The sequence below is a fragment of the Aspergillus bombycis genome (assembly GCF_001792695.1).
Source record: "Aspergillus bombycis strain NRRL26010 chromosome Unknown contig00161, whole genome shotgun sequence".
NCBI lineage: Eukaryota > Fungi > Ascomycota > Eurotiomycetes > Eurotiales > Aspergillaceae > Aspergillus > Aspergillus bombycis.
Window position 1 is genome coordinate 42,638 of NW_019170163.1, and position 15,199 is coordinate 57,836.

The window sequence follows — 15,199 nt, forward strand, 5'->3', positions numbered from 1 at the left end:
AACAGACGAATAAAATAGGCTGTGTCGCACGTCATTCGGGTGCTGGTGGAATTTATCTGCCGACAGAGATCCACCTATGGAGTATGTCCGTGGCCGCAGGGGATACTATGTAGCTCCACGGATCTTTATCGGCTCGCTTCAGGGAGGGGCGAGGAGGCGCATTACCATACTGTCATGGTTTCATACCACCTGCGTATTTATAATGACCATGTGAACGTATAAAACTCTTATTGCTAGCTAGCTATATTTCGTTCCCAGCTATTCTCCTGCTATTTCCAGCTCAGTCTTTCTGAGCTTTACTGAGCCGGTCATGCCTTCTTCAGCCGCCTCTGGCACCAGGTCGGAATCCTCCAGCCCCGTGCAGAAAAACGTCAAGAAGTGGTGGAAAGAGAGCACAGTATACCAAGTCTACCCAGCATCTTTCAAGGACTCCGATGGAGATGGGATCGGAGACATACAGGGTATCTTATCCAAGCTAGATTATATCAAAAGTCTCGGGGCCAACATAATATGGCTCAATCCAATCTTCTGCTCTCCCCAGGTCGATATGGGATACGACATCAGTGACTACTATAATATTTATCGGCCCTATGGGACGGTCGAAGACCTTGATCAATTAACGGCTGCGATTCATGAGCGGGGGATGAAGTTGGTCCTGGATTTAGTAGTGAACCATACGTCAGACCAGGTTGGCTACCCCTGTATCACGGCCAAAGATAACACTGACAAGATGTGTCTAGCACCGCTGGTTCCAAGAAGCGCGTTCATCCAAAGCCAATCCCTACCGTGACTGGTATATTTGGAGGAAGCCCATATATGGAGAAGATGGAAAGCCACGGCCACCGAATAATTGGAAGTCTTACTTTGGGGGTACGTATTGTGCTTGCCGAGTCCTGATCTTCCCGTCCTCACGTTCTACAGGAAGTGTCTGGGAATACGATGAACTGTCCGGTGAATACTACTTGCATCTATTCGCCAAAGAACAGCCAGATTTAAACTGGGAGAACCCTTACGTTCGCGCGGCAGTACACGACATCATCCGCCACTGGCTTAATAAGGGCGCCGATGGTTTTCGAATGGATGCGATTAACCTCATCAGCAAAGATCAGACCTTTCCTAATGCCGAGATCACGAACCCAGACTCGCCGTGGCAAGATGGAACGAAACATTTCGCATGCGGTCCCAGGCTCCATGAATACCTTCAAGGTATTGGTAAGATTCTGAAACAGTACGATGCTTTTTCAGTGGGTGAGATGCCAGAAGTCTACGACCTTAACGAGATGCTCCGAAGCGTCGGGAACGATCGCAATGAATTGAGCATGGTCTTTCACTTCGAGACGTACGTCACTGCTATTTGTCTAAGCATATTTCATCACAGCTAACATCGAGTTTAGGGTTTCCCTCGACCACGGACCAGGAGGCAAGTTTACGTCTAGAAAATGGGAATTACATGAGCTGAAAACCATCGTGTCGAGATGGCAAACATTCATGTTCGAGAACAATGGCTGGAATACATTATACCTCGAAAACCACGACCAGCCACGAATTGTCTCGCGATTTGGCTCCGATGAGCCCGAATATCGGGTGCCGTCGGCCAAGATGCTGGCTACTTTCCTGGGCTTTCAGAGCGGGACTCTGTTCATCTACCAGGGCCAAGAGCTAGGAATGCCCAACGTGCCCAAACATTGGGGAATCAACCAGTATCGGGACATTGAAACTTTAAACCATTGGAATGAGTAAGCGCATTGATCGTAATCGTTTCGCATACAGTACAGGCTAACCAGGGTTAGGATCACCACCAACGCTCCACAAAACACCCCACTACATGAGGCCTGTCTTGCTGAATACAGATTAAAGTCGAGGGACAATGCACGGACGCCCATGCAGTGGGACGATTCGCCCAACGCTGGCTTCTCGTCCGTTCGACCATGGCTGCCCATTCACGATAACTACGAGAGTCTCAACGCAGTAGACCAAGTCAACGATAAGGAAAGTGTGTACCACTACTGGGCTAGTGTGCTACGACTACGGAAAGCGTACGCCGATATCTTAGTATATGGGTCGTTTGAGCTTCTGTCTCCCGAGCATCCAGATTTATTCGTCTACGCTCGAACAGCCTCTTCTGGCCGAGCTGTTATAGTGACCAACTTTCGCCCGCACGAAGTAACCTGGTCTGTCCCAGAAAAAGCCTTCAACTCCGCCGGAGATGTCGCCCTCTCTAGTTACCCTGGCCGAACGAGCCATTCCTTACTTCAACCCACGGTGACCATCAAGCCCTTCGAATCATTTGTCTGGCTCAGTGGGACTGGAACATCACGACTGTAGATTATATTACGAACAATTAATGAGCCCATTTAGTATTAATCCATTGCACATCATGCCCAACTGTTCCCCTTTTCCCTATACGAGACGACAATCAGGACCCTTTTCGTGGTGACCGAGTCGTCGAGACTTCCTCAACTGTCTGACCCATTAAACCTAGAGCCCCAAAGGCAAAATATGCAGAAAACCACAGCCGTACATCTAGAACCAACTTCTCGCCCGAGATATCGAATCTCTGCGGCACAGACGCAATTTAAGTCTGAACTCACATTTTTTGGGCAGTCACACTCTTTAATTCCCTGCACAAAGGAGAAATTTCCCGAAGATGCTCCGAGGACGGACCAATTTATCTCCAGGACCTTCCACCAACTTATCTCATTTTTAGTCTTTTGCTTATTGCCAATTTCCGATGATCTGCCATAGTTTAAAAGTGGGACTTGGGCTATTTGTATGACATACGACCATATTTAGCTTGATTCGTGGATTTTCTTTTCCCTTGCTGCATGTTGGTTGTGTCAGATGCCTTTGCTCGGTTTTCTCCCCGATGTCAACTGGCTTCGGGATCCAGATCGATGACTGTAAAAATCAAATGCTGCCAGGTTGGCTTTTTCATCGTGTTATCAGTGCTTTCAGGACTAAGAAAAATCCCCTTAATTAATCGGAAGGTCGAGTAATCATGCATCGTTAATGTGCCGGCCAGTGGATGCCTTCTAAACTGGTCGCTAGATCTGAGACAGGGGCAGCAAATCTCTCCCAGCCCTAACCCCATCCCGATCGGTGCCTTCACTCAAACCTCAGGTAAGGGATAAAAGTTCTTCATCAACCTCCTATGCGACTGATCCATCGTGTGAAAACGCTCCGCAAACTCAAACAACTTCCCAGCAATACACGCCTCGTGGAGATCCAGCGGACTAGCATCACACAGTAGTCTCTTGTAAATTTCCATCAAGGTGCATGTTTCCGTGAATGTCTCACAATTCACGAATCCGTAGTCCACGCTGATCACAGGAATGGGCGGGAACTCGGCCGGGTTGTTAATAGCCAGGAATTGCTTCAGCGACCAGACAGACAGATGCGGCCCACCGGGTGGACTTGAGAAGAACTGTTCCAGAAAGGGGAACTTAAGCCGCTCGCGTCCAAGGCCCTTCGAGTCCATTAGCTGGATCATTGTTCCCGATTCATAGGCTTTCCAGAACTCTGTGAATGTGGCTGTTTGTACATCTTTCCTTCGCGGCCTGCGGGTTGGGACATCGTCGTAGAGTTTGTCGCCGACGAGTAGTCTTTGGTACATGCCCCCAAGAGTCCTTTCATGGTATTCGTCGTCAGACGTGCAAAAGCCGAAATTGAACCAGTGGGTTTGTATGGGGTTGGGGTTGGCCATGTGTAGAGTTAGGGCTAGCATGTAGAAACAGTCCCGCTTGGATTCTGGTTCGAGTTTCTCGTGGTGCTTGTCCCGGTCTTCTTTGTCTAGGTAAGAGCGTGCTTGGTCGAAAAATGTGGCTACAGTTCTCTGCGTTGCCTCTTCTTCTGTGATCGGCTTGTCTAGGCATTGGGTATGCTCTAGAAACCAGGGAAAGTATCCCCCTCGGTATCGCTCAGAAATCTGGTTAAAATGTTTTTTGATGTTGGCGACAAGGGAGCCTTCAACCTGCCACTTGTGGATATCCTCAACCGGGATTTCGGCTAGCCACAAGCCTTTATAAAGCCCCAAGAGCTTACTCTTGTCTGCAAAAGAGTTGAAGTAATTGAACCCGAAGTCTGAGCAGACTTCTTCTTCTTCAGGCAGCCGGTCTTTTTCGATGTTCCTGTACAGGAAATCCGCAGATGTTAAGGGGCGTTTCGTGCATGTGAAGAGATGCCGCCCGGATCGCTTGTCTTCGCACAATGGGCTGCAGTAGAAGTCCTTCTGGCATAGACTGCATCTTCGTGACGTATCTCCAGAGCAGGTATAGCATTCACCGAGATACTCTGCATAATCAGGTGGAGCACCAGCAGTGTTTGGCTGAGCATCCACGCGTGAACGCTGATAGTTTAATGCTTGTTCTTTCCACATTGACCTGCAATCATGTTACTTTCTGATTTTCCTCCAAGCATATCATTATTTGGCTTCTTACCGTTTGAAAAACTCAGTCACTCGTTCCTGCTCAGCTCGCATCCTCATCCGCTCTATCTCAGCCTTCCTTCGCGCACTGCCAGGGTCATCGTGCTGGTGAAAATACTACTTCCACCAACGACAGACGTCTTTTCTTGGCTAACCCCTTTCTTAATCTCAGCCTTCAACTCCTTCCTCAGACGTCTTTGTAGTTGGATAAGTGCATGTGATATTTTCTTCGGGCTCCCAGGTGCCATCCCCGACACCTCAGGAACAGACCACGGCTTAAACAACCGGCCATGACAGCCCCTAGTTCTGATCTTGCTATGCGCCTGCAGGAAATTCCAACACATGAAACAGCTGTACTTGCTACACCCAAAATATGGAACCAGACGATCGAACGTTTGTCCAACCTTACTAAGATAAAGGACCATTTGGACCTCGGCGTGCACGTTCAGCTTTTGTTTCTGTAAATCCCCGAAACTGGCTTTTGCTTTGGGGACGGTCCATTTCTGGCCTATTACCTTTTTGACCGTCGATGGGTCTAAGGGTACGTCGAGAAGATTGAATGCCTGGCCTAGGTTGAGGGGACTCTGTAGGGCCTTTTGCGTGGCGATATCGCGAGATATGGGGATTATAGTTACTTTCTTGAAGCTGGGGAGGTTGAGCGCGATATCTTTGAATGTTTTGAAGGCGACGCGTAGTCGGCCGAGGAAGCAGATGCTTTCCCATAGTTTCTTTGTTCGTGGTGTGCTGTGCCGCGAGGTATAGAGGCGTTCTCGGACGGGCTTCATCATCCGTAGCTCGTAGGCCTCGACGACGAGGACGCTATGTCTGCCTGTCACGGATTGGCCGGGGATACTCCCGTCGAAGATCAAGCGGTGGAATGCTTGCAGGCGCTGATGAACTGGGGTAAATTCATCATCCTTATCGTCACGAAAGAACTGTTCACAATCCTTCAAGCTCGACCTCAAGCTCGGGATATACGTACTCTCAAGTCGAGCACGGTAGTACGTCAACATCTCGCTCCACAGTTCCTCAGCATGTCGACTTCCTACACCACATCAGCAACCTTACCCATCACCATATCCAGCAAATAGACAACTCGACACTCACCCGGATCCACAGAACCCAACCCCGCAAGCAAACCACCCAATCTCCCAAAAACAGCATAATCAACGTCCCGAAACCCTTCATTCCGACTGATCCACACCGTCACCTCATCCTCGCCCTCTGTCATCCCAGAGCACGCCACAAACCTCGCCCCCTTGTCGTTCGCAGCTAGCTCTGCTAGACAATCCAGAAACTTTCGTTTTAGCCTGCTATGCCCCGAGTCTGAGATCTGCTGGACTTGGTTTGTGTTGACGCTGTTTGCATCGCCTGCGGTGTCGGGGTTGGTTTCTTCTTCTTCTTCTTCTTCTTCTTCTTCTCTTGCTTCCTCATCTTCGAAATCATGCAGCGACCAGGCTGGTTCAACCTGTCCCCCATTTCGGAGCGCGAGTAGATTCGCGAAGGAGATGAAGTGGTGCTGGTTTAGATTTGGGGAGGAGGCCCAGTTAAAGTGCTCGACCATAGTGGTGGATGTCTGTGGTGATGGTGGTGGTGATGGTGGAGTGGGGAGGGAAATGTCAGGAGAGGTGCATCCCCTGCAATTAGAAGAGATGTGACGTGGCGCTTATTGTACTACATTCATATGGGAAGGTAGGTACTAGTAGTGTGTTGGTAGCCTTGTGTACATATGTACATAGATGCAAAATATCATGTCTCGAACACAGCCACAGCATAGGCGCCACGACGAAAAAAAATAATAAAAATAAAAATAAAAATAACGCCGATCTCTTTCCCCACATCGTGACTCATGGCGCAGCTGTTAGTTAACTATGTGGAACTCTAGGTACGTATTTGCCATCGCGCACTCTAAAAATAATTGTTTGCCGAGGGGATTTAGTATACTGCGTAGATGTAGCTTCTGGTAGGTGGTTCTGAGTTCAGGAACACTAGGAAGCGGCCATGGCGGCTATCATATATTGACCCCTGACGGCGCTGCGAAACACGAACCTATCTTGTTGGGGCAGTCATGCCTTTGAGAATGTATGGATCTCAGCAATAATAACTCCGATTATTCTTTTTAAGCTCATGACGTTGCGAAGAAACTAAGCCATCTTGCTGGTTTGGTTAGCTTCACGGGACTTTTATAGCATCGCTTGATAGTAGTCTAAAGATTCTGTTATATAGTACAGACTCGAGTACGATTAGGAATGAAATTCAATGTATGGTGAAGACTGTGTTTCCCAGGTCATATATAGACCTCTAGTAGTTACAAGAATGCAAATACTCTTCTTACAACCACTTACAACAATAAGTACCAGGATCTATACAAATTTTCTCTATATATAGACTTCTGTTAGAGCCAGAGGCAAGGGCCATTACAATGCCACCATCCACCGATTCACGAATGATCAACTTATCAATAACGCCTTCTACCCCGCCGTCTACTCAAATAGGAATGACATGACAAAGACTCCAAAGTCATCCAGAACGACCGCTTGGCACCTTGGACATTTGGCCATCGGCCTCTCCCGACGCTCGAGCCGGCGATAGGAGACGCTGGAATCCGACGGACGCTTCCAGTCGCACACCTCCGATACTATGAGTATCTCGTAATTGCATCGCACCACCGAAGATCACGTATGATTTTGGGCAGCCTTGTTGCTATCACGTTCTGTGGCTGTGGGTGATGTACCCAGATCTATAGTTTGCGTCGCATAGAACCGAGTTGTCGTTCCCCCACCGTGATATCTAATCGGTGTTCAGTAGGACAGATAATACATACATCGAGAATGAGTAAACCCTGTCTTGTAGTCGTAGTTTATTCTTGTCATCAAGTGTTTCATAAAAGCAATGTACTCCAAACAATGCAGTGACCCAATGCGTGGTATCAATCGCGCGTACATCATATCCGCCAAGATAATCTATTAGAAAAGCACATTCAAACCAACTCTCAAAAATCATCCTCATCCTCATCATCGTCGTCATCCAGATCCAAATCCAGGGTAGCCTTCGGCTTCGGTTTCGGCGCAGCAGCCGACACTCCACCACTACCACTGCCACTACTGGCCGCCGCCGCAGACCCAGCTTTCGCAGCCGCCTTCGCAGCCTCGCCCACGCGACTCTGCTCATCACTCACGTTGGCAACCGGCGGCGCATCTGCAGCTCCAAATCCCTCTGCCTCGCGAATCAACCGCTCGACCTCCTGATCAGGGTCAAACCCGGGCCGTCCCTCACCGGCAGCCAACTGAATCTGCCCCATCAGCCCCAACCGAATGCGGTCCTCCATCGGATAAGGCAACATATACACCTGGCGCGTCATATTAGCCGACTCATCCAGCCAAGACGTCGCATCCTTCGTAACGCTCGACACCGGCGCGGCTTCCCCGTCCTCCAACCCGTTCGTCCCCGTCCCCGTCATCTCCGTATCATGATCCCCCTGCTGGACGCGCGCTCTCGCCCCGGCCTCCGCATCCGCAGCCGCCTGGTGATTATACTTGCTGATACGGCGTGCGAAGTCAAGCAAGAGCTTGTAGTCCACTTCGTTGATATGTCGTAACTTCCGCGGCTTATCGGTCGCATCTTGCATCTCAGCATCACTGTCGTAGGTGGAGCTGTCGGAGTCGAAGTCGGAGGAGCTGTCTATCTCATCGGAGTTGCAGACTGTGCGGATTTCCTTCTCATAGTTCACGACTGTTTTCACGATGCCTTTGACTTTGTCCTCGAGCGAGGCGGCTTCCGCGCGGAGGCGGAGGATCCGGGCGTAGTTGTCTTGGTGTTGGCGGAGGGTTGCGATCGCCGATGTGAGCGAATCGTCTGCATTTAGAAGGCCGACAGCTGCTGCTGGGGCGCCGGCTGCTGTGGGGGAGGTGGTGAGACTGGTGATGAGGGCATTGAGCTTGTTTTCGAGGTTGGAGAGGGAGGTCTGGAATTCGGTGTTCATCTTTTGCGTTCTTCGGTCGGTGGTTGTATGTGGATTAGAGCATCGATGGAGATTTTGGCACAGTTCGGGTGGTGGGCGCAATTAGACGGTAGGGTATGCGATTAGACCTGGGTATCGGTGAGAGAAGTGCTGCTTTAAATTGTGCGAGCGATGTTTTTGCTGAATGAGGACCGATGGACTTGTTGCCGCAAACAACGCCGGTATCGCGTCACGTGAATACTTTCCATGGCTGGCCAATCATGAGTCGGTATTCCTCTACTCTAGACAGACTTTTGTTGTATACATATGTACTTTTGCTGTTGAGTGACATATGATTACATTTGATACTCAGTTCCTTTCGCGGTCCATTGCTTCTAGAGGATTGATATCAAGGGGAATATCTATAGGGTAGAGAGACAGAAACAACCGTCATCAGCTACGAAGTCGTCCAGCTGTAAAATAACATGGTAACTATGGGTATTTCTAGATGCTGTTCGGGTGGCAGCTTTTTTGGCCAGTCAATTTTCTTTGCTTTCCTTCCTCCTTGAATGGGGTTGTGGGGTTGTTGCCAGCAGGGCTCCAGAGGTATAAATATTGACAATAGCCAAATGCGCGTTCGAAGCTCGTTTTAAATATACAAGGACCGCAGTTCCACAGTAGAAATACCGTTCACATTTACGTGTAGTATTGCCCCCATTAGAAAAAGGTTTAACCGAACTGTAGAAGAGAAAAGGAAGGAAACCCCAAAAATCAATGCGTCTGAGCTGACCATGGCAACACCGCGATACGCATCCCTTTCCTCACGAAGATCACAATAGACACAAATATTTCACTGGTTCGTAAACAAGCAACCAAGGAAGGTTCCAGCAATTCTCTTATGATCTTTTTCGGCCCCCATCACAATTAGGTCTGTCGCAAGTCGCATAAGCTGCGCCTTGGGCGCCTCTGCTTCACGGATATAAAGCATCGCCCAGCAAAAATAAATCCCCGTCTGAAGAACAATGCGATAAGCAAGCTCTTCAGTCAAGGGACTATATTTGCTGAGAAACGCTCGCAGCATCGTCATGGCGGTGTCTATTTTGTGAAAGTGGAAGGATATGTACAAGTGGCAGACCATAGAACAGATATCCTCAGAGCGGTCCCCGTACCGACACAATTCCCAGTCTACGATATGAAGGCAGGGACCCTTGATGAGGACACTTCTCCCAATATTTTCGTCAGCGGTCGGCAACAGCCAAGGAAACAAAGCAGCTTACTTTCTGACGGAGAAATCTCCGTGAAGGACAATGTCCTCTGGTGTGCAGCCGATGTCGATATGCTTCCTCGCATAGGACCTGGCCGGCTCTGGTAGGCACAAAGCATCCAAAGCTTTATGCCTGGCTATTTCCAAGTCTTTAGTTACATAGTCACCATTGCGCCTGATGGTCTCCGATAGTACTGCGTTGATACGGCTCTGGCACGTAGAATGGAAGTATGAGATCCAGACGCCAAGACTCTCCCCCAGAGCTTTGGCAGCTGCCGTGGTCATGTTCGCCGCAACTGGAGAAAGCAGTAAATCTTGAAGCGGTTGGCTATTTGTGATATCCTCCATAACCTGCATATTGCTCTTCGAGAAGTACTGGTATAGGCAGGGGGACCGCACAGAGATATGAGTTTCTGGATCAACGACAAATGGCCGGCCTCCCATATGTTGTAGCATGGCCTGTTCTGTGACCTATTAACTATATGTCAGCAAGCATGCAAGTAATTTCATCGTTTGTGCCAAGCGTAGGAGATCAGGCTTACGCATCTTGTTGTTGAGAACTTCAGCCCGGGGATCAGGGCGCTCTCCTCCTCGCCGGTCTTCATGATAATCGTTGTAGCTCCATCGGAAAGCGGCCGCAGAAGATGGCCCTTGTATGTAATATTCATCAACCCTCCGCTCAGCCTTTCAATCGAGGAACATGCGTATGGTGTGAGACTGAGATTTCGGAGGGCAGCGGCCTCCTGGTCTTCTGTACGCTTTGTGGCATCTGTGACTGTCATCGCGTAAACTGTTATTTTGAGACGTAATGGTAGTTGTAACGTTTCCAACCAAATCAACTTGATTTTAACACCGATGACTTTTACAGCCTTATAAAGAGATGAAAGTCTTTTCCTTGATCACAGGACTGGAGTCACAATAATCTTTCTCTGGTCGTTTTCACTCGTTCTGAGAGCTGCAGTTGGTATGAGGTTCACCGAGCGGCCAGAATGGAAGCATGTCTCGGAAATCAATATCTACTACTAAAAGGTTCTTATATCAACGCTGTAGTGGAATCGAAAAACTCCCCACTTGGCCTGTATGCGAGTTCCAGTGATGACTGCAAGGGCTGAAGATAGGTCACAGGTCTAATTCGTGTTGAATGGAAACATATCGGTCTACGCTGGTTGACACACCTTTGCTTGACAGGTCATATTCTTTGAATTTCAAGGCTTTACTACATTGCAGGCCAGGCAGTTCAGTAGGCCTCGAAATGGTGCGGTTCTATTGCGGTTCGAAGTTCGAACCTCATTGAACCACGATTGTATAAGCTTCGCCAAGGTTTTCCCTTTTCAGATGAATTTATAGATAATGATTTGTCCTCGTCGTTTACTACCTCCTATTCAATAACCCTGGTTTGGTAAACACATCTGCAAACATCTCATTCGGCAATGGATCCTTTGGAAAGTTTATCTATAGTACTCGTAAGTTGTATCTGAAAGATTTGCTAGATTCAATAGAATTTAGACTTTTGGCGATAGATTATAGTCAGATTGTTCATTAATGCGGTGTACTACATCAAACAATATATTGTCAAGCGAGTGTAGATCGCCACACCGCTAGTAGAATGTCTGATTGATCTGCTCCCTCTGGACATCGACTGTCTAGTATACACGTGACCTGAGGCAGGGGGTGTCTCGCTGGCACAATGCCCCTTACCTCAGGACGGAACGCTACACCACTTACCATTGCCTATTTCTCTATTCTACCCCAGTGGCTGGCGGTACAATCAAAGCGGCTGCTCAGAAGGTCACACGACAGCCGAGGCGTATACAAAACACACTCTATCCCTTAAATCTTATCTTGAGGTAACATTCCCTGCTGGTTTCTGTAAGAAGATGATCTTCTCTGAGAGTAAGCTTGAGCATATCTCAAAGTGTTCAACCACTTAGTGAGCACGTGCCTGGGAAAGGACCAAGGCTTGAAGCTCCTGCTAATCAGTCTCAGTCTCTGACTGGATTCAATAAAAAGAACAAGATCACTTTTACCCGATAATAGCTATGTATAGGCAGAAGAGCAGTGCTCAGAGACGTTCAGGGCGACTCCCACAGCGGCCACAAGGAGATGAAGACTTGGTGTATGAAAAGCCATAGAATTAACAAACTTTTATATCAAAGCTCTTTTTAATGCGATATTTTCGTAATATTACAAGCATCCAAGCCCTTATTCTAACATTTCGACCAATCTGCAAGCAAAGCACTCTGGAATACAGCCTGAATCTAGATAAAATAAGCATATCACGGGATTCCTTATGCTTGCAGTGAGCAGACCCTCCAATTCTAACCGTGGTTCTATTTCGAGGCCTATCCGAAACGTCATGCAGAAACATGGGAGGACCATCGGCACCAAAACTGCATCCTATATCACCAAGGGCGTCTGGGTGCTATTTGGCAGCAATTCACACCCCGCTGGACTTTCTCTACATATACCTGAGTCACGTGGATGAAGCGAAACGAGGTGGAAAACCAAGTGATTCCGAAGCCTGGCGGGCAAAATCCTTAATACGATTCTTGCAACCGTTTTTAATAGCACTCCAATGAGTTATGAAGACCAGCGCTCTTCTTGCGACATATAATGGTGATGTTGGAGCCGGACGAACTCGCCGAAACAATTCGACCCATCTAGACAACAAGGAAAACATCAAGTCTAAGTTCTGGAAACAGGATATCCAGGCGCGCTAAATGCTCAAAGATCTAACCAAAACAAAGGACACAAGAACGCCAAATTTGTGACAAAAGAAACAATAAATCTACAAAACCATAGCCGGGTTTCTTTTCCTGCCAGAAATCGCTAAATTAAATGAACACGGGTTCACTCGTCGTCGAAGAACTTCTTCATGAAGTTGTGAGCAAGCTCAACTCCCGCACTGGTAACCGTTAGTGGATTGGTGTCGTGCCTGTAGGACAAAGGGGAACATACAAGGTAGCGGCGTTGGCGGGAACAGCTCTGGCCAAAGCCGGGCCGAATCCAGGGAAGAAGGCCTTGAAACCACCGCTGGCGTAGACGCTGCGAATAGTTCCGCCAATTGTGGGCTTACCGGGGGCACTCTGCAAGCGCGACTTGATGGTGTCGACGGGGAAAACGGGAATCCACATGGCAATACCAGCCGCACCACCGGCAGCCAGGACAGCGGGCATGGAGAGCTGGCCGGTGGCGTTGCCGTTCGCATCCTTGGGTGTCAGGGAGCGCTTGATATATTCGTAAGCAGCAAAGTAGGCGGCTGATCCGGGGCCGTCACGGGCTAGGGTCATTGCGCTTCCCCGGAAGACACTGCGGATACCACCCTCCTTGTACAATTGCCGAACCACATCCAATCCACCGGAGTATTTGGGCTTCTGTCCCGGGGGAGGCGGGTTCTGGCCTTGGATCTGCAAGAGCACCTTCACTCGCTCAAAGGGAGCTGTGATCAGGGTCATGGGGATGGCGGAGAAGAAACCGGCAGCGGAGATCTGGCCAATGGTGTACTGAGGGGTGTTGTTCTCCACGCGCACTTCTGAGAACTTGCTAACGAGCGTCTTACCCACGTCATAACCCTAGGAGATTGTTAGAGCCCCGTTATACATTGAAAAGGTGGTCTTCTATCATACCCAGAAGCTGACAGCAACTAGTGGACAGTCAGCAATCTATCAATTGAAATGGGTCATCTGGACGAAAACTTACACATGGGAGTGACCCCCACTAGAGGAGCCGAAACACCGGCATACAGTCCCTATGACCGGTTAACGCGATGTTTAGACTTGATTGGAATTCTCAACTTACGCGAACAAGGCCCTCGCGGGCGACCGTCCTCTTCACAACATCAATTGCACCGGAGTAAACTCCCTTCTCCGCCGTCTGTAGACGGACCTTCACCAGGTCAAAGGGGTGTCCGACAACGACGGCGCACACACCACCGGCAGCACCGGCAGCCAGGGAACGAATCTGCGCAATGGTCTGGTTGACAGCCTTGGCTTCTGCGACCTTGAAGTCGTCCCGGATTGTCTCCGGGGTAGAGGACGAGGCGGAGGACATCGTGGCGGGGTGGACCGAGAGCGGGGAAAGCTGGCCGCGGGGAGAGAGAAGGCGAGTGTTAAGGTAGAGGTTGAGAGAATACCGGGGTTGCCGGGGGTTCAGTGAGAGGAGAGGTGAAATTTAAAAGAACGCGAATAAATTAAGGCAGCAAAAACAATCTCGCCCGGCAGAAGGAAATTGAACAGAGGGAAATGAACAAACAGCTCCAAACAAGTCAAAAAGCTGGAGAACGGCCGAGGCCGAGCAATAGGAGGAGACCGACGATTACCGGAATAGGATACTCCCGTGACTTGGACCTCGGCTCGGCACGGGTCAACTGGCCTTCCGACACCGAATGATCGCGAATGTCAATCCCGAGTGTTATCCAGGTACCGGTCTGTCTATGCGACGAGGTCTGTATAGTATAAGAGCGATATTTAGCGCTAAATCTAAGTCATTACATTGGCCCGTCCTCCTATATTTATATGCATTCATCCATTTCCCCCATATGGAACTTTCTATGGCATACCAGGCCACGGGGCCGGGTGAACGGGCGCCAAACTCCAATTGTTGAAGTCACCTTGCCTTGACTGCCATTACTCCGATGGGCTTTGTCAAAGCGGCCAAGCGTATGTCACGGACGACAGGAAGTTCACATTGAATCAACATACTCCTCAGGCTGACGAATTTAGGATCTCTCCTGCTATCAGCTGCACCACATTGGATTAATCTCATCCCCGTCATCTGACCTCATACCGCCAAGCAATCACATGCGGAGCGCTGCCATTGGGTGCACGTGGACGCTTTCCACAAGAATGCATCCTGAAACCTAAGGTATCTACTTAGTACTGAAGGAGACAAGCGTGTTGTTAGCATAATTCCTTAACGCGGATGGTCCCTGATCTAATCAATCTAAGGTTCAAGTATCACGAGCCTTCAAGCAATAGGTTACATTTCAGAAAAGATAAGCTACGCTTGGCATTCACGCATGAGAAATGGTTAAATATAAATTATGGATCAATTGAAATTAGTACGTCATGACACAGCTATAGCTGAGTAGTCACTAATTATCTACCGTCGTAAACGAAGAGTCCGTTACAGAAACATGTACAGTACAGGATGCATAACAAATCAGGCGAAAGGCGGGGAATCATGAACGCCATCGCTCATCCAGGGGTGCAGTTGGTCATTAATAAAGCGTTTAGAGCATGAAGAAAGCGGCGAGCGCAAGAGCACCCAGGGCGCCGCTGCCGAGGACGGTCTTGGAAGCGGCAGAGTCGGTCGAGGTGCTGGAGGGAGCAGTCTCAGTTGCGCTGCTGCCACCGTTGGAACCGCCGTTGGAGCCATCAGTGGTGCTGCTGCCGTTGGAGCCGGTCTCGGAGGAGCTGGAGCCGTCGCTGGTGGTGCTGGCAGCAGTGCTCAGGGTAGTGGAGCTAGTAGACTCGCCAGTCTTGGAGGCGTCAGTGCCAGTGGCAGTCGAGTCGCCGGTCTTGGAGGCGTCGGTGCCGGTGGCTGTCGAATCACCAGTCTTAGAAGCGTCGGT

At 49.3% G+C, this 15,199-nt stretch overlaps 6 protein-coding genes across 6 annotated transcripts; 1 reads left to right on the forward strand and 5 right to left on the reverse strand.

The window, feature by feature from the left end:
* Window positions 1–241: 241 nt before the first annotated feature.
* On the forward strand, window positions 242–2,325 carry ABOM_011280 (glycoside hydrolase family 13 protein; the record flags this gene model as incomplete). The annotated part of the gene is made up of 5 exons (XM_022538408.1): window positions 242–688; window positions 741–870; window positions 922–1,339; window positions 1,395–1,736; window positions 1,791–2,325. Coding segments are annotated over 5 exons (1,872 nt in total), but the record flags the coding sequence as incomplete, so codon positions are not given.
* Window positions 2,326–3,109: 784 nt separating this feature from the next.
* On the reverse strand, window positions 3,110–5,987 carry ABOM_011281 (nucleic acid/nucleotide deaminase domain-containing protein; the record flags this gene model as incomplete). Its single annotated transcript, XM_022538409.1, has 4 exons — window positions 3,110–4,379; window positions 4,437–4,511; window positions 4,562–5,468; window positions 5,531–5,987. 4 exons carry the CDS (start codon window positions 5,985–5,987, stop codon window positions 3,110–3,112), a joined length of 2,709 nt encoding a protein of 902 aa, XP_022383782.1.
* Window positions 5,988–7,415: 1,428 nt separating this feature from the next.
* ABOM_011282 (uncharacterized protein) lies at window positions 7,416–8,405 on the reverse strand (the record flags this gene model as incomplete). The annotated part of the gene is made up of 1 exon (XM_022538410.1): window positions 7,416–8,405. One exon carries the CDS (start codon window positions 8,403–8,405, stop codon window positions 7,416–7,418), a length of 990 nt encoding a protein of 329 aa, XP_022383781.1.
* Window positions 8,406–9,636: 1,231 nt separating this feature from the next.
* Window positions 9,637–10,409, reverse strand: ABOM_011283 (uncharacterized protein; the record flags this gene model as incomplete). The annotated part of the gene is made up of 2 exons (XM_022538411.1): window positions 9,637–10,098; window positions 10,170–10,409. 2 exons carry the CDS (start codon window positions 10,407–10,409, stop codon window positions 9,637–9,639), a joined length of 702 nt encoding a protein of 233 aa, XP_022383780.1.
* A 2,068-nt stretch (window positions 10,410–12,477) lies between these two features.
* Window positions 12,478–13,677, reverse strand: ABOM_011284 (carnitine:acyl carnitine antiporter; the record flags this gene model as incomplete). Its single annotated transcript, XM_022538412.1, has 5 exons — window positions 12,478–12,532; window positions 12,586–13,199; window positions 13,254–13,289; window positions 13,340–13,375; window positions 13,426–13,677. The coding sequence occupies 5 exons, from the start codon at window positions 13,675–13,677 to the stop codon at window positions 12,478–12,480; spliced, it is 993 nt and encodes a 330-aa protein (XP_022383785.1).
* A 1,180-nt stretch (window positions 13,678–14,857) lies between these two features.
* Window positions 14,858–15,199, reverse strand: ABOM_011285 (CFEM domain protein; the record flags this gene model as incomplete). The annotated part of the gene is made up of 1 exon (XM_022538413.1): window positions 14,858–15,199. A coding segment is annotated over one exon (342 nt), but the record flags the coding sequence as incomplete, so codon positions are not given.